This window comes from Dipodomys merriami, unplaced genomic scaffold (genome assembly GCF_024711535.1).
Source record: "Dipodomys merriami isolate MVZ:Mamm:240054 unplaced genomic scaffold, mDipMer1.0.p SCAF_91, whole genome shotgun sequence".
Classification (NCBI taxonomy): domain Eukaryota; kingdom Metazoa; phylum Chordata; class Mammalia; order Rodentia; family Heteromyidae; genus Dipodomys; species Dipodomys merriami.
In genome coordinates, this window is record NW_027206524.1 from 1,507,712 (window position 1) to 1,528,737 (window position 21,026).

Here is a 21,026-nt window from a genome sequence, read left to right on the forward strand (position 1 = left end):
GTTTACAAAAATAAATACCACTCTGACACTCAGGGAAAGTTTTCGCTTTAAGGCCTTTGTCACAAATTGGAACCTTTATTGTTCTGAAATAAATGTTAAAAACATAACTTGAAACAAAACATCAATATTCAGTCTCAGAAGAGGTGTGGCTCAATGCCCATCACATGTAACAAGAAAACTTCCTTTAAAAAAAGGAAAACAAAAGTACTATGAGAAGTCTTTCACATGAATGAAAATGCACCCCTTTTTTTCTCATCTTATTAACTTGTATACACGTGGAAACCAAAAAGTTTGCATTTTCTTCAGAATAGTTCTTGCTATGATGACTGACGAACTTTTTGCCACTCAACAAATTCATCAAGAAGAACAGGCCCTGGGAAAAAAAGAAAGGTTTGTTGGAATTCAAAACTCATCTCTGGAAATACACAACCAACTCTGGGCAACTTCTGCAAGGATATAGGCCTGACGGTGAATTCCCCAAGGGTTCTGCTCCTGGCCTTTACAGTGCTTTTTGGCCATTTCCCTTTTGCCCTCAGAACAAAAATATAAGGAAGTATAGATTTCCATACCAACATATCTCAGAACCTTCCAACAACTGACTCAATACCAGTCTGTCCCACAGCATTCTGGCATTATCACATTAAGAGACTATTTTGTCTTCCAAACAGGACATAGTATAAAAATGGACATAAAGCAAATAATACAGAATTGAAGACTATTCAAAATTAGATGTTTTTATCAGTAAAGATCCAAATATTTATCTTCAGAAGCAGTCAAGAGGCAATCTAAATGACTGACAGATTGTTTGATTTCATGCCAGTCTTGGAGCTTGAACTTTTTTGCTCAAGGCTAGCGATCTATCACTTGAGCCAGCCACAGCTCTACTTCTGGCCTTTTGGTGGCTAACTGGAGATAAAGAGTCTCATGAACTTTCCTGAACAGGCTGGCTATGAACCACAATCCTCAAATCTCAGCCTGAGTAGCTAAGATTACGTGCCTGAGCCACTAGCGCCCAGCTGTTTCTCTTTTTTACTTTGTTTAACTTTAGGAAAAATACTTGTCCTATCTTGTCCCTCAAACCATGAACTCTCAGGACCTCTCTCTCTTTTTTTTTTTTTCTCATTTTTAATAGGATCACACACAAAAAACAGCAGAGCAAGCTCAGTAACGAACAACCTAGATGTTGGCATACATGAGGACCGTCAACTTAAGAACAACCTCGGTGTTAGCATACTGTGAGGATTGTCAAACTGGAAAGCAACTTCAGCACAAGCTATTGCTTAGCTCCAACCTCTGAATTCTACAAAGGAATACAGGTACAGTTTTGTCTATTTTTCTTATTCAAACAAATCCAGAAGTTTTATTTCTATACAAAATCTCCTAGTTTTAAATGTTGGTTCAACAAACATCAATTTTCATATCTACTATGTGTAGGCTTTGAGCTGACAATCTACTGCAGTGTTGTCTCATTAAAATATTATTCATTTTATGTTATCCTGTAGAAGGGCATGCTATATATAAGGAAAAATCAAGATTATCCTTTTACAGGATCTTATTTCTTCATCTCACAGAATTAAATGCTTAATTTTAGTTTGCATTTTCAAGGAATATACTTCTCCATGTAGCCATTCCGAATGTTAAAACAATGCATAGTCAAAATAATAAACTGAAAATTTATAGTTCTAGAAATTACATTTATCATTATTCAAAAGTCGCTTTGGACATTCTAGCCATTTCAATGGAGAATACAAATATTTTAACTTGGAAGGACTAGAAAATTATACACATTTCACTTGAGTTTACTCAGAACCTATCTGCAGTTTTGAGAGGGAACTTATTTGGCATTATACTGTTGTTTAATGGGTCCTGTATTAGTTTTAAAAGTCTCTCCTATTATTATTTTGTATTGAAAGCAGATCAGAAAAACCATTTCATTTTCATATTTTAAAAATCAGTAACTGCAGTTTTTCTCCCAAAAGATAGGTATCATTTCTTGAAGCTAAAATCTTGCTTTTGGGAAAAAAAAAACTGTCAAGAAACTGCCATTTAAATTTAGCTGTAATGCTTAGTTTGTAAGGAATGGAAAAAATTTCAGTTACCAGCAAAATTCTGTAACATTGCTGAGTCTAAGCTTTCTATCTCTACGGTACATGATTAAATAATATAAAATACTGTTATGATGTTTTAAGACTATTATTTTCATCAATGCTACTCAATGCATACCTTCTTATTTTCAGAATTTTATTTTCATGGAAATTTATTACATTATACTTACAAGCGCCATCTTCATCGTAGTTACTAAGATCGGCATGGACTGTTCTGCTAAATTCTAACACATTATACCACTGATCTTTGTTCATAACACGGTACTTTGATTGCTGTGGAAGTAACAGATATATGTTAACCACAGAACAAACATTACTTCTTTGAGTAACTCTAGTTTAGTAATTTTAGTAACTCTAGTTGTGATTTGTTTTTTCCCAAAACATTTATTTTTCCATCAATTATTTGTGCTTTTGCAGAATGCTCAAAAAGCATTTACACATTAACACCACCTATTTTTTCCATTATTTTTCTTTCATTTCTGAGGAATAATGGTAAATACAAAGATTCAACTGATAAGACTAAAACTCACTTCATTTCACAAATGAGGATATATACCAATGTATATCTTCTACATATAGATATCTCTATATATCAAAAGACATCTATATATCTTGATATATATATAGATGATAGTTATAAGATATATATCTAATTATATATAGATATCCATATCGCTATGAAAAGATATATATCTTATATGTATGATATAGATATCTATATATATGTACCAACATATATCCTTATGTGTGAAATATAGTAGGTTGACATATCTATCTACGTATATCGTGTAACTACCAACAAAATCAAGATATAGAACACTTACTTTGTATCAATTCCCTATCAATAGTTTCTTGCATGAGCTACATCTTGAGGCTGTTATCTATGGAGGTAGAAGAAAGAATGTAGGCTTGGGTTCAAATCCCACTTGATACTTGTCTGAGTGACAAGGCTATTTAAGAATAGAATCTAAGCCTGGCTTGGTAGTACATGCCTAATCCCAGTACTGTGGAGATTAAAGAAGAATTTTGAGTTAGAGGCCAGGCCTGGACTAGTGAGATATCATTTCAAAGAAAACCTAAACAACAAACAAAAGATGCCACCAAAATTAAGAACAAAACCTAAAAAGACTTAAAAAAGAAAAGGAATATAATCTTTATTCCTCAATTGCTAAATGAGAAAAGTAAAGGAAGTGCTTGAAAATGTTTACTTCTTCTCAGCTCCCTTTACAAGTGATTATTTTTACATTTAATCTCTTTTTGGCCAAAACTACTATTAGGAGAAATGTATGTCACTCACCAATAGTACCTACTTTATCAGGCGTACAAGTTTAACTGTGTGCAAAACTCACTCACACAGTTCTTTTCATACAAACTTTAAAAAAAAAACCACTCCAAAAAACTCAGTAAAGCAATCAGCTTTGTAGGAAATTATTTCCAAAAGGAAAAGGCATCTTTATTCAAGAAATGGTGAGAGTTGTATCAAAAACAAATTAAAAGACAAAGTTTTTTTTCTTTCATACAACTGTTTCTAACATATTTATAAGATGATTTCTATGTTGCTTTGTATGTCCCTCCCCCAAGGTATAATTCATGCTTTCACTGTATTTGATGTTGGTGTAATTTGTGGAGGGGAAGGGAAAAAACAAATCGTTTAAATAGGGATACAGGTGGACCCATCGCAACAATGAGATGTACAAGTCATTATATCGAAAACCGAACTTTACAACTTTGGTGGGAGGGGGGGAGGGGGTGGGGGGAGGGGGGAGTATGGGAAGGGATGGGAAGGGGAAACAAAGAGGAGGCAACAATACTTGATAAGAAATGTACTCGTTATCTTGCCTATGTAATTCTAACTACTCTGTATGGTATTCTCACACACACACACAAAAAGACATAAGGTAAGCCCAGTGTGGGTGGCTCACACCTGTAATCCTAGTACTTAAGGAGGCTGAGATCTGAGACTTGAGGTTCAAAGCTAGCCCAGGCAGAAAAGTCTGTGAGACTCTTATCTCCAGTAAACCACTAGAAAACTGGAAGTGGCGCTGTGGCTTAAGTGATAGAGTGCTCACCTTGAGCTGAAGAGCGAGGGACAGTACCCAAGCCCAGAGTTCAAGCCCCACCACTGACAAAAAAAAAAGACATAAAACATATAAAACTAGACAAAGAAAGGAATGGAAAATGGTCTCTTCTTAGACACTCTGCATCTAGTAGATATCTTTTAAAAGCACTACCTACTTTATGAATTCTGTCTTTTAAAAGCATTACCTACTTTATGAATTTCAGCATATTTTTTAAAAATTATCAGTATAGTTAAGCATGCTATTATAGCGATTCTTATATTTTTGGACATAAAACATTAAAGCCTCATATTGACTCTAAGTAGAAAAGTAGAATTTATTAATATTATGGATTCTCTTATATACATTTTAGCCTAGACCCTAGAAGCTTGAGGTTTGTGTGCTAGGGGCTGTTATCTCTTGCAATCCTCCCCAACAATTTATCTTGTATGAGGAATGTCTATGCCAAAAATCTGTTAGTTCTCTTTTTGAGATGGAGACGTGGGTAAAAATATTTTTTCTTCTTTAAATGGGATACTGAGGATTGAACCCAGGGCCTAAAACATACTAAGCACATACTCTATTATGAGCTACCTAAGTAGTCCAAAAATATCCTACCAGAAGAACATATCAAATAACAAATTCACACCTAAAACACCAAGATATACATACATTTTTGAAGAATTTTAGCACTAACAAGCAGATTTATGTGTGTGTGTATGTATGTGTGGTACTAAGGTTTGGACTCTAGAACCTTGCCTTGCTCAAACCAAAAAAGCCATGCCTCCAGTCCTTTTCAGTTTGTTTTTCAAATAGGATCTCATGCTTTTTTTTTCTTTCCTTTTTTTGGCCCAGTGCTGCCTCAGACCATGATATCTCCATTTCTTCCTCCTGCCCAGTTGGGATTACAGGCCTTGCCTCAAGCTGCTTTTTATTTTTTTCTTTTTTAAAGAATAGTATTAAAAAATCCATTGTGCCTCAATTAAAAATATTTTTTCAATCAAATTAAGTACTAAAACATTAAAACAAAACACACATACCTCCAGGTACTGGTAAAATACTGAAAAGAGTGGCCATGTTCTCCCAAGCAGAAGGGCTAACATAGACTTAGCAGTATCAATATCAAGGCTCCTCTGATCTTTATCCTGAAATGAAGTAAGAAACTTTCCTAAGTATGGTCTGAAGATAAAAAACCATGGCAATGACTAAACACGGAAATTGCACCTACCCTTGCAAAATCAAAGGCATATCTGTATATATTCTTAAACGATGAAATATCATTCAACTGTGAGCGCAAAAAGTCAAATTTGTTCTGTAACTTTTCTGTGCAGTCACACCTTAAATTAAAAAAATATAATCAAGAAAATTAAGTTAAGGCATTCTAAAAAAATGAATTAAGAAAAAAACTAGTGCATTTATACAGTTAATTTAGATTTAAAATCCCAATTCAAATTTAAAATAACAAACTTGCTGTCTTGAATCTTCCATTCAATAACAAAAGAAACCAAGAAAAATCTGCCTGAATTGACTGGAAGTTCATGCCAATAATTCTTTACAAGGAAAAAAAACTCCACAAAATTCAAAGTATCCAATAGAATCATAAATATCTCTTGGGTTGATGGCAGAAATCAGTGTGCAGAGTTTGACTAACATGTGTGAGGTCCTGTCTTTGATCCCCTGCACTGCCAAAAATAAGCCCCCAAACCCCAAACACTCCAAATCAGAGTAACTCTTAAAAGATGTATTAAAATGTGATTTTACCACAAGTGGGGAAAAAAATAAAGAGCAGAGCAAATGAAATCAGGCCTCTGTCAAATTTCCTTTGGATGTTCTTAAGTAATAGCTTGGTGAAAGAAATTAGTGGGTTTAAAGGTTTAGGATACAACTCAGAGGAAATTAATACCTGGAGTCATAAGTTCACATTCCCTCATTTTTAGTTTAAAAGGTCTAAATCAATCATAGAAGCACCTAACTTTAGACATGCAAAGTAACTAAATCAACAGAAAGCTCTTCAATCTTGACTGGATTTCTCTCACTGGGTCAGTAGGTTTTACTATATAGAGCAAGCAGCAAAGCAAAAACCCCCCAAAAATTTGTCATAAACCTGTAGTCTCACTCTCTTTTCACTAAGGATGACTAAAATCCACAGATAGCATATGCAAAACAAACATGAGAAGGCTCTAATCGGTGAAGACCAGTGGAATGACATGGCGGTGAGTACTACCATTCTGGAGAGGCAGAGTAAGGAGGATCACAAGTGCAGTCAGCCTAGCCTAGCTACAAAGGAATCAAGGCCTGGTAAACTAAATACAGAGACTATTACAGAATCAAATCAAGCACCAGGGAAGGGTTGCAGCTGACACTGAGCTGTTGCTTAGCATACATAAGGTCCTACGATTGATCCCCAGCACCAGAGAAACACACTCTATTCCAGTTAAGCATAACTGTGGTCCCACCAATCCAAATCCTACCAATGCCACTAAAGCTTAAATGGGGACCTAAAATGTCCACCCTCCTGTTTCTCTCAAATCCAGCAGTATAGTAGAAACCACAGGGGAACATGAATTCATACTAACCCACTGGTGCCCTCTGGTGCTCAGCTACATGTTTAGTAGTTTTTATAGACTTCAAAGCAATTGTCATAAAAATGCTCTAATCAGCAAATAAGAACCCACCAGCTGGCTGCTGGTGGCTCACACCTTTAATCCTAGCTACTCAGGAAGGTGAGATCTGATGATCCTGCCAGCCTGGGCAGAAAAGTCTATGAGACTCTCATCTTCAATTAACTACCAAAATAAGCTGTAAGTAGAGGTGTGGCTCAAGTGGTAGAGTGCTAGATTTGAGCACAAAAGCTGAGAGTTCAAGCTCTGGGACTGGCAAACAAAAAGCACCAAAACATATGAAAAGACAAAAGTGTAAGCAAAGAAAGAGAAATCTAAGAAAAGAAATATGAATTCAAACTAAAAAGAGGGGCTGGGAAGGTGGCTGAGTGGTAGAGTGCTTGCCTTGATTGCATGAGGCCCTGGGTTCAATTCCTCAGAACAACATAAGCAGAAAAAGCCAGAAGTGGTGCTGTGGCTCAAATGGTAGAGCACTAGCCTTGAGCTAAAGAACTGAGGGACAGCACATAGGCCCAGAATTTAGGCCCCACAACCGGCCAAAAAAAAAAAAAAAAAACTAACTAAAAATCTTCAAACTGCAAAGGGTAGATTTATGTCCTAACATTAACCATGATGAGACATAAATGGTCTAAGTATCAATTAGAAATGACAGAGTGGATTAAAAGAAAACAAACCATAATCCAGGTTTAGGTGTGGTGACAAATGGAATTTTAGTTATTCCCAACTATTTACAAGCAGAGAGTAGGAAGACTGAGTTTGAGGCTAGACCAGTCAAAAGGTAGAAAGACTCCCATTTCAACCAACCCGGGCTTTAGCTATGCAAGAGGCATAGGTTGGATCTCGGTTTGAGAAATGTAAGACAACACACATACAAAAAAACAATCCAACTATTTTATGATTAGAGGAGCATAACTTTTCAAAGTATAAGCTATAAGCAAGCAAGGTAAAATAACTAAAAAATAACATATAATGAAACAATCTCAAGAAAGCAATAGGACCTATTTTAATATTAGCTAACAAACTTTAGAACAATGTGTGAAATTCTTAGTGGGTCTTTAGCTTAATTATGTTCCTTTTCAAACAAAGGGATTAAAAGTCACCTTTACTACTTACTTCTGTATTCTATATTCTATTCTTTTTTTTTTTTTAGTTGGTCATGGGGCTTGAACTCTGGGCTTGGGTGCTATCCCAGAGCTCTTCAGCTCAAGGCAAGTGCTCTACCACCTGAGCCACAGCACCACTTCCAGTTTTCTGGTGGTTAATTGGAGATAAGAGTCTCACAGACTTTTCTGCCCGGGCTGGCTTTGAACCGTGATCCTCAGATCTCAACCTCCTCAATAGCTAGGATTACAGGCGTGAGCCACCAGCGCCTGGCTATATTCTATTCTAAATTATAAATTGTAAATGTTGAGCAGGAAAAAATCTAGAAGAACTGAGTGGAAGAGTAAGAGCACAAACTTCTACACTACAAGTGTCCTATAGCCTTGCAAAAGCTAGTTAACATACCGCAAGGAGTTGCTAACATCAACACATGTTTAGGTACCAAATAAATAGTTCCAAGGGTCTGTATCTCAGGACTTGGAAAGTTTAGAAATACTTCCTTTAAGGAGAAATGAGTTTTAAGTAGTTTATCATGGGAAGCAAGATCATTTTTAAGAACAACCAAATAAAACCATTATGTTTAGAATGAGAACAAAACTTTCAATTTCAGAAATTAACTTTCTGATGTTAACCATCTGATTATAGAAGGTGGCTTTTGGATTTCTGCTTATTTAAGATCTGTAGAACAAGCTGTTTTGGTTCTTGGGACTGAACCTAGGCAAATACTCTATCACTACAGCCACATCTCCAGTCTTGAGGAAGGCCTCTTTTGTATAACAGACCTAAGTGAGGTTCTCTTCTAATGAGTGAATTTTGATAAATACGCTGTGACAAATAAAGGCATGGCAAAGAGCTTTATCCCACAATATTAGGTTTAGAATTTTCAATCGGCTTTACCAACTACAGAAATTTGCTCTACTTGTAAGAGTATCTGAAAATAGTCAGAGCATCTTGAAACTGTCATGTTTACCCTAGGGAACAGCAGAGATGGAAAAGTGAGGAATGCTAATTGCAGTTTCTTGGATACCAAAAGAATGACAGTTACATACCACACCCACCATAGCATCTCAGCTACCCTACTACTTCTGCTCCACTAAAAATGAACAAATGAAAAAAGTATTCCTTTCCTTTAATTTAACAACTCATTCCCTTTTTTCTTCCAAAGTCCAGGGTTACCCCAGTGCTCGTGGCTCACACCTGTAATCCTAGCTACTCAGGAGGCTGAGATCTCAGAATCAAAGTTCAAAGCCAGCCCAGGCAGGAAAAACCATGAGACTCTTATCTCCAATCAACCAGAAATGGCCCTGTGGCTATAAATGCTAGAGAGCAAAAAAGAGCTCAGTGACAGGGGCTGGGAAGGTGGCTGAGTGATAGAGCACTTGCCTTGCATGCCTGAGGCCCTGGGTTCGATTTCTCAGCACCACATAAGCAAAAAGAAAAACAGCCAAAGTGGCGCTGTGGCTCAAGTGGTAGAGTGCTAGCCTTGAGCTGAAGAGCTGAGGGACAGCGCCCAGGCCCAGAGTTCAGGCCCCATGTCCGGACCGGGGGGGGGGGGGCTCAGTGACAATGCCCATGCCCAGAGTTCAAGCCCCACAACTGGCAAACAAAAAAACAAAACAAAATCAAACATGCAACAAACCCTCCAGGGTTCAATATGAAGCCCAGAAAATGTGCTACCTGCACCCTCCTGGCAGGCAACTTTGTTCTACCACTATTATCAGATGCTACCTGCATGCTTATTTCATTATCATAGTCAAGTAAGTACAGGCCTCTTCAAAGGGTTGCAGCTCTTTGAAAACCAGTTTTTTTCCACCAGCATAGGTAGTATTGCTTCAACACCAAACTTGTAGCTAGCAGTTCAGAAAGTTTTTTACCCTAGTATAGCATGTCATGATAAAACTTTCAAATATCCTTGGAATTTTGTAGATGGAAGAATATAGGCAAAATTTGGTGTATAATAGTACATCTTAATAGGTACAAGGTCCAGACTGCATAACATTCTCAGAAGACTATGACTTTAAAACATGAAGAACAATTGCTCAGTGACAATGATCCCCAAAATCTTTGATTCATTCCTGTGCTCAAACATCTGATACCGGGCTGGGAAGTTGGCTCAGTGGTAAAGCGCTTGCCTTGCGTGCTTGAGGCCCTGGGTTCGATTACTCAGCACCCATAAGCAAAAAAACAATCCAGAAGTAGTGCTGTGGCTCAAGTGGTAGAGTGCTAGCCTTGAGCTGAAGAGCTGAGGGGCAGTGCCCAGACTCAGAGTTCAAGCCCACGACTGGACCCAAAATAAAAAAAAAAAAAAATCTGATACCATTTCAGCTGGATACAGTGGCTCATATTGATAATCCTTGCTACTCAAGAGGCTGATTTAGAGGATGGTGAATCAGGGTCTAGAAGAAATGTCTGCTAGGTTTCATCTCCAAAATAAATCAACAAAAGGCAGGGCTGGATAGAGGCATGGCTTAAGGGTAGAGCTCCAGCCTAGCAAGCACATGCTAACAAGCATGAGGTCTTGAGTTCAAACACCAGTCCAAGCCGGGCGCTAAAAAGCAAGCACATGCTAACAAGCATGAGATCTTGAGTTCAAACACCAGTCCAAGCCGGGCACTGATGGCTCATGCCTGTAATCCTAGCTACTCAGGAGGCTGAGATCTGAGGATCTCGGTTCAAAGCCAGCCGGGGCAGGAAAGTTCATGAGATTCTTATCTCCAATAAACAGCTAGAAAACCGGAAGTGGTGCTGTGGCTCAAGTGGTAGAGTGCTCGTCTTCAGCTGAAGAGCACAAGGACAGTGCCCAAGCCCAAAGTTCAAGCCCCACGATCGACAAAACAAAACAAAAAACCAGTCCAAATACATTATATATATATATATATATGTATGTATATATATTTGGAAAGGAGAGTACAGACTTTTATCACCTTATATAAAATTAAGAATATTAAATACCTATCAATTTTTAAAATTTATGCATAAAGATCACTTTTTGTCCCTTGGTTTCAATTTCAAACTTCATGCTACTTAATTCTTGCAAATTTATCACAGGGACATTCAGAGAGTAATAGGTCTTGGCCAATTGAAGAAAAATACTTTGTACTCACATAGCAATCTAGCTCATGGGGAAAAAAATCAACTGCTTTCCCACCTCAGAATGCATACTTGAGTACTTTCAAAGCTCTGTGGCATATTGTTCTAGGCAAATGGGAAAGGAATGATAAACAAGTGACAAAGTTCCTAGGCATTTTACATAGTGAATAATTTACTTTTATTTTAGATAGCCTGTGAAATTCCTATAGCAAATGTATGCTTTAATAGAAAAGTAAGCTCAGTGGCTTGGTTACTTATGTTGAAGACCACATGCTAAATATTCAGGAGTAAAAACAAGTTTTTTGTTTACACATTTTAATTATAGAAGGGCACTTTATATCAACTTATGCAAAAGCATCAACAGTAAGGAACCCTCCCCGCCCCCCAGGGTGGTGGTGGTGGTGGGGGCCCTTGGCACTTGAACTCTGGATATGGGTGCTGTCCCTTAGCTTTGTGCTAAACACCAGCGCTCTACCACTTGAGCCACAGCTCCACTTCCAGTTCTTTTGTGGCTAATTAGAGAGTCTCAAGGACTTTTCCTGGCTAGGCTGGCTTTGAACAGTGATCCTCAGATCTCAAACCTCTGTGTAGGTAGGAATACAAGTGTGAGCCACCAACACCTGGCCAGAACTTTTGTTTTTAAAATACAAAACCATCTATGAGATGGGATACTATAAAAAAGCAGTATGCAAAAAATAGAAATAACAAGAGCACATATGTCAAATATAGTATTTTAGCTTCAGTAATCCAGGTTACACACAACAATTTAAATAGAAACCAGCTTATTTCTTTGTATAATGTTTGTACATGTTATTTTATTTTTCTCTAAAATGGTAACTAAATGTAGGAAATTGCCCAAATAATTTCAGGATTAGTACATTTAATGGGTATATTACGATACCTAAGTATATGACTGAAATCATTCTTGGTGCTCACAAATACTGTAATTTAAAAAGGTAATGATGTTGTTTTATTTTGAAAAGAACCCAATTTATCTATTAGAGAAAAATATGATAGAAGTGTGGTGGCAGACTGTAATCAAGGAATTTAAATTTTAGATCCTAACTCTGCTGTTAAGAAACTGTGTAAACTCTGCCAAATATTTTCTTAACTTAGTTGATGCTCAGGTTGCTCATTTACAAATAATGGAAAGTTTGATTTTATGTTCCATTGCAAAAATTATCATTTGGTTCAGCTGAGGAAAAGTTTTTAGTCAAGAAAAAGAATATGAAATATCTATGTTAATGCTAGTCTAAAAAGACAAACATGCATTAGATAATGGAAATTCAAATGTAACAGAAAATTTGAAGGGTAGATAAGTAAGGATTAACAGTATTTAAGCATGTTAATAAAAGCATAACAACAAGAAATCATTGCTAATAATACTCAGTTCCTGACTTAAAGATAATATAAATTAGCGCTGAGGATGTAACTAAGTAGTAGAGCACTTGCCTGGCCTGTGCAATTCTGCGTTTAATTCCAGGCACCTCAAAACAAACAAGCATGCCAACAAAAAAATATTATAAACTGACAATTCCTCAGCTTTAGAATGTTGACTATAACATCCGAATTACTATTAAGAACTGACATACTATAAAGTTTCCACAAACTACTAATTGATTGTGAAATTAAACACTCAATCTTAGAAAAACAAAATCAAGTTGTTTTAATAGGAAAACAATTCTGTAATTTGCAAAATATTCAGTTAGCTCTAAACTCAAGATATGCAAATATTAAATGGCTACCTGGGAACTACAGAACATCACTAGTTTTATTTTTTTATAAGTTCTTGGCAAAAAAAAAAAATATCTTAAGAGTCATGTTATGGGGCTGGGAATATGGCTTAGTGGTAGAGTGCTTGCCTAGTATGCATGAAGCCCTGGGTTCTATTCCTCAATACCACATAAACAGAAAAAGCTTGAAGTGGCACTGTGGCTCAAGTGGTAGAGTGCTAGGAACAAAAGCAGGTCAGGGACAGTGCTCAGGCCCTGAGTGAAAGCCCCAGGACTGGCAAAAAAAAAGAAAAGAAAAAAGTCATGTCATGTAAATGTAACTAAAAAAAAAAAAAAAAGTCATGTAATGCTATCTTCAAATTTATTAGAGAAGAGAGGAGGCCCTAGATCTTAGGACTGTCAACAAACTTCATATTGTGGAGTTTGTAATTCAGAATGTGAAAGCCTGGAAAACCTTTATTACTCATCCTGTGAACAAATAACTTTGATCAAAGACTTGTAATGTACTCAGGAAAATCAACAAGTTTTAATTAGACTGCACTGAAGTTCTTTCCTTAAAGAGTATGAAAACTGGGTTCACTACTCACTTGTCAAACCCACAATATAACTGTCAATTCCCACGCTGTTATAAATCAAACCAACTGAAAATGATGAAGCACAAAATACCAATAAGATCTTCAAATAGGCTATCAAATTTGTTTTTTAAAAAATTTTCTTACTGTAATGAAGTCATTCCCTTTAACCATTCTTCCTTGGTAAAAAATCCCATGCTTTCAGCCTCCAATTTCCACGCTAAAACTAACATAATAATCTGGAAAGAACAGAACATAAAGGATAGGGGAAAAGTCAGCATAGAGATAATCATGGCTATATTTTATCATGGAGAGTATTTTTATATAACTATTTCAAACCTCCAACTATTAATGAGAACAATCGCTGGGGATTATTAACTATAAAGAAACTGAAAGGTGCCAGACAATTTCTTAAAAGTAGAAATTTCTAATCGTTTATGAAGGTAGAATCTCTCTTACTCTATTGACATTTGTATTGAGAACATTTGCCCAGTTTAAGCAGATTAAAAGTATCTTAAGTGCAAATTTACAATGTTAAATATGAGTAAATCTTCATGTAAGATTAAAATCTCAATTTTTAGAAATTTATGAATATGATATATCCCACTTATATTCCATTCTACTTAGAAATAAAACATACATTTTCAGGTTCAACACCAATGTCTTCACAAAATTTTTCCATTCCTTCTGGCCCTACAACTTCATCAGGACCTTCAAAAACAAAAACGTAATTTATATATTTTAGTATAATTTAATGTTAACATAAAGCAGACTATTATGCTAAGGTCATCCATAAATACAATATAATAATTTACAAGTAACTGAATTTGAATTTGGCATAACATTAATATTTGGCACGTGATTTAGAATTTAAAACTTGTAAAATATTTTTTGAATACATCACAATATGAAGACATTTTAAAAGTAGTAAAGAAATGCTCCACTAATATCTATTACGAGTTTGTTGAAAAATTTAAAGATCCATTAGCAAAAGATTTCCTCAAGTTTTTCTTTACATAGGCTTTGTATATAGTTGATTTCTATAGTCATGAGCTAATCAGAAATACTATCTGTACTAAACATACACAAATTTGTTTTCTCATCATTATGAAAACATCTACATCACATTATATTACATTAGGCATCATAAGCAATCTAGGGATGATAGATATAGAGTATACAGTAGGATATGCATGGGTTAAATGCAAATACTAACCCATCTTATATAAGGGACTTCAGTACCCTAAAATTTTGCTGTGTGCAGAGCAGAACAGAGCTATTACATGGGACAGTTACTACCACTGATTTCTCTTTCTTCAAATTCTATTTCTGAATTAACATCACAGGTAATATTAGGGAGTTCATTGTATCTATCATTGAATTCTCTTGTTCATTTAAGTATTACTTAAGAATAATAAGTCTTAGCAGAGCGTCAGTGGTTCAAGTCTGTAATCCTAGCTACTCAGGAGGCTAAGATCTAAGGATTACAGTTCAAAGCCAGCCCAGCAAGGAAAAAGTCCATTAGACTCCTATCTCCAATTAACCACAAGAAAGCCGGAAGTGGTGCTATGGCTCAAAGTGGGAAAGTGCTAGCCTTAAGCAAGTAAGTTCAGGGACAGCACCGAGGCCCTGAATTCAAGCTCTATGAACAACAACAATAACAACAAAAGTAGCAGGTCTCTTGAAAGAGAAAAATGAACAGTTTATTACATATGACTTACAGCAGGATATTTTCAAAATTATAAGAATTACGTACTTTTGCCTTCCCAATTTCTTTATAACCACAAAGAAATGTTTCTAGCTATATACACGGGTCTAATACCATGTCAGCCATAAAAAAATACTGGGGAAAACAAAAAAACAGAAATTGCTGTGACACAGTGCCTTTGTCAGTAGTAGTTAAATTTTGGAACAACATAAAATATAGGTTGTAGATTCTAATAACTGAGTTGTGTGCATACACACACACAAGGCACTATGCTAAGTGCTTTATATCTATGAGCCTCAATGAAAGACACCCACGTTTTAAGACAGAAAAATTATTATTTATTTAACAATTGATTCTCCTCTATTAGGAAGGTTTCTGCCTAGATAGTCTCTATAGAGAGGTCTTACATGATTACTCTTTTTTTCTTTGTTGGTCATGGGGCTTGAACTCTGGGCCTGGGCGCTGTCCCTCAGCTCTTCAGCTCAAGGCGAGCGCTCTACCACTTGAGCTATAGCGCCACTTCCGGTTTTCTGGTGGTTTATTGGATATAGGAGTCTCACGGTCTCTCCTGCCCGGGCTGGCTTTGAACCGCGATCCTCAGATCTCAGCCTCCTGAGTAGCTAGGATTACAGGCGTGAGCCACCATCGCCCGGCCACCTGATTACTCTTAACTGAAACTTTATCCAACTCTTCCTTATTCTCTATTCCTGAACCTCCTCTTGTTCACCTGCATGACTCTCCACAATCTGCAACTACCTTGCCTACATCCCTGTTCACTATCTACCTTTCTGTTCACTTCTCACTAGAAGCCAAGAATCCTGAAGGAAGAGATCATGTTGCATTCTTCAGTATTATATCTCAAGCACTCAGCAGTGTCTGACTCACAAACAAGTGCTAAATATTTACTGAATGAATCACTGAATGACAGAGAACCTTAACTGTGTTTATTAGTATTTTTCTGTAAAAGTGAAAATTAGTTGCTATTTCCATAGCAGTGTACACATTTGTGTGAAAAAAAAAAAAGCCCTAAATATGAGACAACAGTAATGCAAAGCATGGTTGGAACTGACTGGGGTTTCAATCCTGGCTCTTGGGATTGTATGGCCTTGGGCAAATTACTCAATTTATCCTCAGTTTTCTCATTCATAAAATGAGGATGGCGTCACTTATTTAACAGAAAAGTCACAAGGAAAAAAATGATATACTTAGCACAATTCTTAAAATAATGACAGCAATTAATATGGTGACTACTGAAATGCTGATAATGTTTAACCCCTAGGAATTTATGATAACCAGGAAAGTTCCAAGGAGAGCTACAACATGTAAGCATAAAAGAAAAAAAAATGAACTAGTTATTTTTATGTACTTAGTACTTTTATATATTAAGTAACAGTGATCCTTAGATTGCATAGCATGTATGTCAGTAAAACTGGCATTTAAGATAATGGGTCATCAACTTAAATGGAGGTCAGTAAGAAATGAATTTCCTTCAACTAAATTGGGTTAGTGGTTGTCTTGGGATGCCAGTAATAGCATTCTTTTTTTTTTTTTTCTTGGTCTAGAATAAATCTGCTGAACAATTTTTAAATTATACTTCTGGGACCATTTGACTGCTCTCAACAGCAAAGTCGATGCCCCTTTTCAGTCTTACTTCCCACACAGTTAGGCTAAACTTAACTTCAAATTCAAATTTGAATTTGAAATGAAAAGATCTTAGACCTTAACATGGATTTGTACTAAATATAAGGCATTAGGTATCTACTTGCCTTTATTTTAAATAAAGACTATGAGAATGACAATAAGGGGAAAAAATTAAATAAAAGCAGGGAAAGTAAGCAAAAGGAACAGGGAAGACCCCCGCCCTCCAAAAAAAGTTACTTTGAAATCACTAACTCCAAAAGACATGTGACTAGTTTAAGGGAGAAAAACTTAAAATATATGCAAAAGTAATAATAAGGGAAACAAGTATCGTTTTATGTATTTATCTAACTCTTCAGCCTCAGCTAGCTTAGACTTTCACCTCTATGATATGGCCTTACTTGGTCCTATAGGTTTCCATCTATCACTTACAGGACTTAGCTCAGGTTAGTTCACTACTCCAAAAAGGTTCACTTGATACTTTCAGGGCTGGGTTATGTATTACTCCTATCAAATTCTACACTGTATTAATATTAGTCTATTTACTTGCTTACTTTTTATTATATCTGGAGTAAATATAAATGGCTACATATTAACCATTAATGGTACAAGCACTGCAGGAGGATGTATGTAAGGTTTAAATCTTTGGCTGTCTCCCCACATTTCAGAAAATATTAGACTCAAGACCAGGAAAAAAAATTATAAAAACAAAGAATACTACAAAACAAATTTTAGGCAGCTTTTGTTTCCCAAAAAGACTTTTGTTAGCCAATGGGTATTAATTAGTAAGTGAACTTGTCTGGGTGTGCATACTAACAGTAAGAGTTTCTTCTTCTCCTATATATTTAAGTATCTGTCAGCCTTAAATGGTACCAAATAGCCACCATTTTTAGATCTGACCTTGTCCCAACAAACAGCACTACAACACAGCAGTCCTGCAATAAATAATCTGTTAGCTAAACAAACAAACAAACATTTTTCAAGCAAATGACTGATGTCTTCTTACATTAATTTCATTACCTGCATACTCATAAAACCAAGCCAGGCACTTCTTTCTTGAAAAAACTTCCTCTCCACTTATTAGTCTAGCAGGGGGTTGGGGTCTGCAATAGCTTAGAAAACACAGAAATGCTTAAGATGTTTATTAAGTTCAACTCTTAGTGAAACATAAGAACTAGTTCAATTCAAATGAAACAGTAAGTTGGCATTATCAGGAAAAAATCGAGTTAAATATTTGCAATTTGAAAAAGTAGTTTTCACCTAAGAATTTCTAACAAAACCCAGATTCCAAAATTCCAGAACATAACCAAATTTACTTCCCAGATTTCAAGACTATACAGAAAGTCCAGGCTAAGTCTCCATGAAAAACTAGATATGTATAAATCTTTGTGATTCTGCTACTGACTTACATGGAAATTGTTTTGTATAAATTACATCTATTTGAAAACAATGTCTTAGAAAATGTATTATGATACTTCAATATTTGAAAATAAAATGTTACATTAAGAGTTGCTTATTATCTATTAAACAGATTTTTAAAAGATAAATGACAACTTGGCACTTGAAGGCATTTTAAATTCCAAAGATTAAAACAGCAAAATCACTACAACAAAAGTCTCAAAGAATACTCCAAATAATTAGGTCAAAGCTATTTCATGCCAGATCTTTTTTCATAAAATTGTTAAAAGTTGGAAAGTTAAAAATTGGCCCCTAGGATTTACTGGGCTTCAAAAAACATTTTCTCAAGAAACTCAAATAAGGAGATGAAGCTCAATGATCTAGGAAATACTTAAATTTCGGCACTGGATTAATGGAATGTAAAATGACACAAAATTTTAAATCTCAACTGATTTGAGTTCTAATATTGCCTTATCCTCTATTTTAAGATGTTTTAATTTTGAGACGGTATATACCTATGATGTATGCCTGAAATCTCACTTGGTAGTCTGCCTGGGCTACATAGCAAGACTGTGACTTAACCCCTTCCCCCAAAAGAGAAAATAACCCCAAACTCTAATTTGCCTATGTCTCATAAAATATGAGCAGATATAGTAACCAGGTCAAAACTACCAAGTGGCATGAGGAAAATGTATCACATTTATGGCCCTAGAAGGATTCCTTCAGCTCTTCTGCCAAAGCATACCAATGAAAGAAAAAAACGAAAAGGAAGATAAAACTATACAGAGGTCCCCTCTTTCACATTTTAAATGGGAGATCTCTCTTTAAGGATAGCCCTATCATTACTTCCTCGTTAAAATGGTGGCTACGGTCTTGTTTCAATGGTAGTATCTGAAGTGGACAACCACTGATATACAAACACCAAAGGCCGTGGGGGAATCGAAGCCCATTTCCCACACCTAAATTGCAAGGCCTTTTCTGATGCCTGAATGACATGCAACTACAATTTTGCTTTGTCTCCTTTTTCTCCAAGGGAAAGCAGTACAATAGCTGCTCAAGTTATTAATACTTAGGACTGAGTTACGAGGCTGGAACACAAAAGCACTCGGGGTCTTTCCAACTCCCCACACTGGGAACTGGAAGAGGTGCAGGCACTTGTCCTCCGAGAAAATAGGTTCCAGCAATTTAAAAGGCCTCCTGCCGGTGGAGGAGGGAGGGAGGGAGGGAGGGAGGGAGGGAGGGAAGGTGGGGGGAAGGGAGAGGGAGATCGTCCAGTTCGGGGCCACAGTAAATACTCAACTCCGGACGCCAATTAGCTTAGTTTTCCTTTCTACCATTCCCAAGGCGGTAGTTAAGATTCCGCAGGCTCTGCTCCTTTCTTCACATTCTACAAAGAGGTTCTAGAAGTGACCCTACCCGCAGGTCCGGCCGGGGCTCACTTCTAGGTTTGGGGTTGGGGGGGGTGGGGGAAGGGGAAGGAGGGAAGGGAAAGGGGGGCAGAGCGCAGTTCGCACGGGCACGCCGTTCTTCCCACCCTCCCCGGCCCGCGGGCTGCGAGGTGGGGGGGCCTGCCGCAGCTCGTCCGCAGACGGGCGGGCACACGTGCGAACACCGGGGCGGGCTCGGGGTCCACAGCGAGCGCCCCGGGGGTCCGCCCCGGGCCCTCCCCGCCCCCCGCTTCCACGCCCATCCCCCCCACCCCGGCGGGCCCGCAGGGGGAGGGAGGCGGCGGGGAGGCGGTACCTGGAGATTTTACACTTCTTGAGGCCTCCGTCCTCCGCCACGGCGGCTGACACCCCGGAGGCTTTTCTCTTCTTCTTCACCGGCATCTTCCTCCACCCTCCCCCGGCAGGGTGGGCGGGGGAGCCGGGGAAGGGGGTCGCGGTCGGGAGGGGGCCCCCTCGGCGCCGGCACCCACTCCCCCGACACAGCAGCAAGCCGAGGAACAGGGTCGCCAGTGCACTCCGGCGCGGGCCGCGGCTCCTTCCCAGGTCTCCTCGGCCCCGGACGCGGGCTGGGTTCTCCGCTCGGCGGCCACCACAGGGAAATAACGCGGACAGCGCGGCACCTCCACTAGTCACTGAGAGCCGGGGGCTCAGCCTGACCCGGAAGTCGATGCCCGGGGCCGGAAGTGACGCGAGCGAAGAGGCGGTCGCGGGGAGCCGCTGGGTTTGTGGGACCGGCGTCTGCGTCAGGCCGCGCGGAGGACGACGCTGACCCTGCCAGTCCAGACCCGGGGCCGGCGACACCCTGCGGGACCCGGTCCGGAGCAGCCAGGCCCTGTGAAGCTTTTGCCCCTTGCTTTACAGGTAGTCACCACTGCGAGAGGCGTTGGGAGACCCCAGTGCTCTGCAGCTGCCATTCAAAACCCGCAGGCTGTAGGTCTCACCGTGCTACCTGTGAAATACTTTGTCCCGTGTTTTTACTTGCGCGTGTGCGCGTGCGCGCTGTGCTGGCTCGGGCGCTGCCCCGGAGCCTTTGCACTCCAGCATCGCGCTCTACCCCTTGAGTCCAGCTCCACTTCCGGCTTCTTGAAGTTCTTTGGACATTTCACTTTCTCGTGTGAGCCTCGTGGACTTTCCTGCCCAGACTGGCATGGAGCCAGGATTCCCAGATCTCAGCCTCCTGGGTCCCCAGGCCTGAGCCACTGGCACTTAGGTCACGTTTTGTTCTTCATGGTCCGAAGCCAGCTTCTCATTCACCCATCCTTAGTTCTCCCTTGTGCCCTACCTCTCCTCACGTCCTTCTCGAATACTGAAACCTAAACGTTACCATTTTTCTTTTTATAGTTCATTTCTCAGATAAGAGGTGGGGTACTCACTGACTTAGTAGAGAGGGACTTTGGGGTCAGTTTTAAAGGTCTAGGCTTTCACTTTCTAAACTCCTCCACCGCAGTAGACATTGTTTATAAATAAGGATTACTGTCTGTAAAGATCATCTACCAAAAGGTGATTGTAACTACATAATAATATAAGAATACTCTTTGCAAACCAAACTGATGGT

The 21,026-nt window shown here is 38.3% G+C and overlaps 1 protein-coding gene across 1 annotated transcript; it reads right to left on the bottom strand.

Moving 5' to 3' along the window:
• Window positions 1–34: 34 nt before the first annotated feature.
• LOC138821356 (DCN1-like protein 5) lies at window positions 35–20,135 on the bottom strand. The gene is made up of 8 exons (XM_070013520.1): window positions 19,767–20,135; window positions 17,646–17,737; window positions 13,920–13,990; window positions 13,427–13,518; window positions 5,391–5,499; window positions 5,203–5,307; window positions 2,276–2,378; window positions 35–373 (listed from the first exon to the last, which is right to left on the bottom strand). The coding sequence occupies exons 1-8, from the start codon at window positions 19,850–19,852 to the stop codon at window positions 318–320; spliced, it is 714 nt and encodes a 237-aa protein (XP_069869621.1). The 5' UTR covers window positions 19,853–20,135; the 3' UTR covers window positions 35–317.
• Window positions 20,136–21,026: the final 891 nt, after the last annotated feature.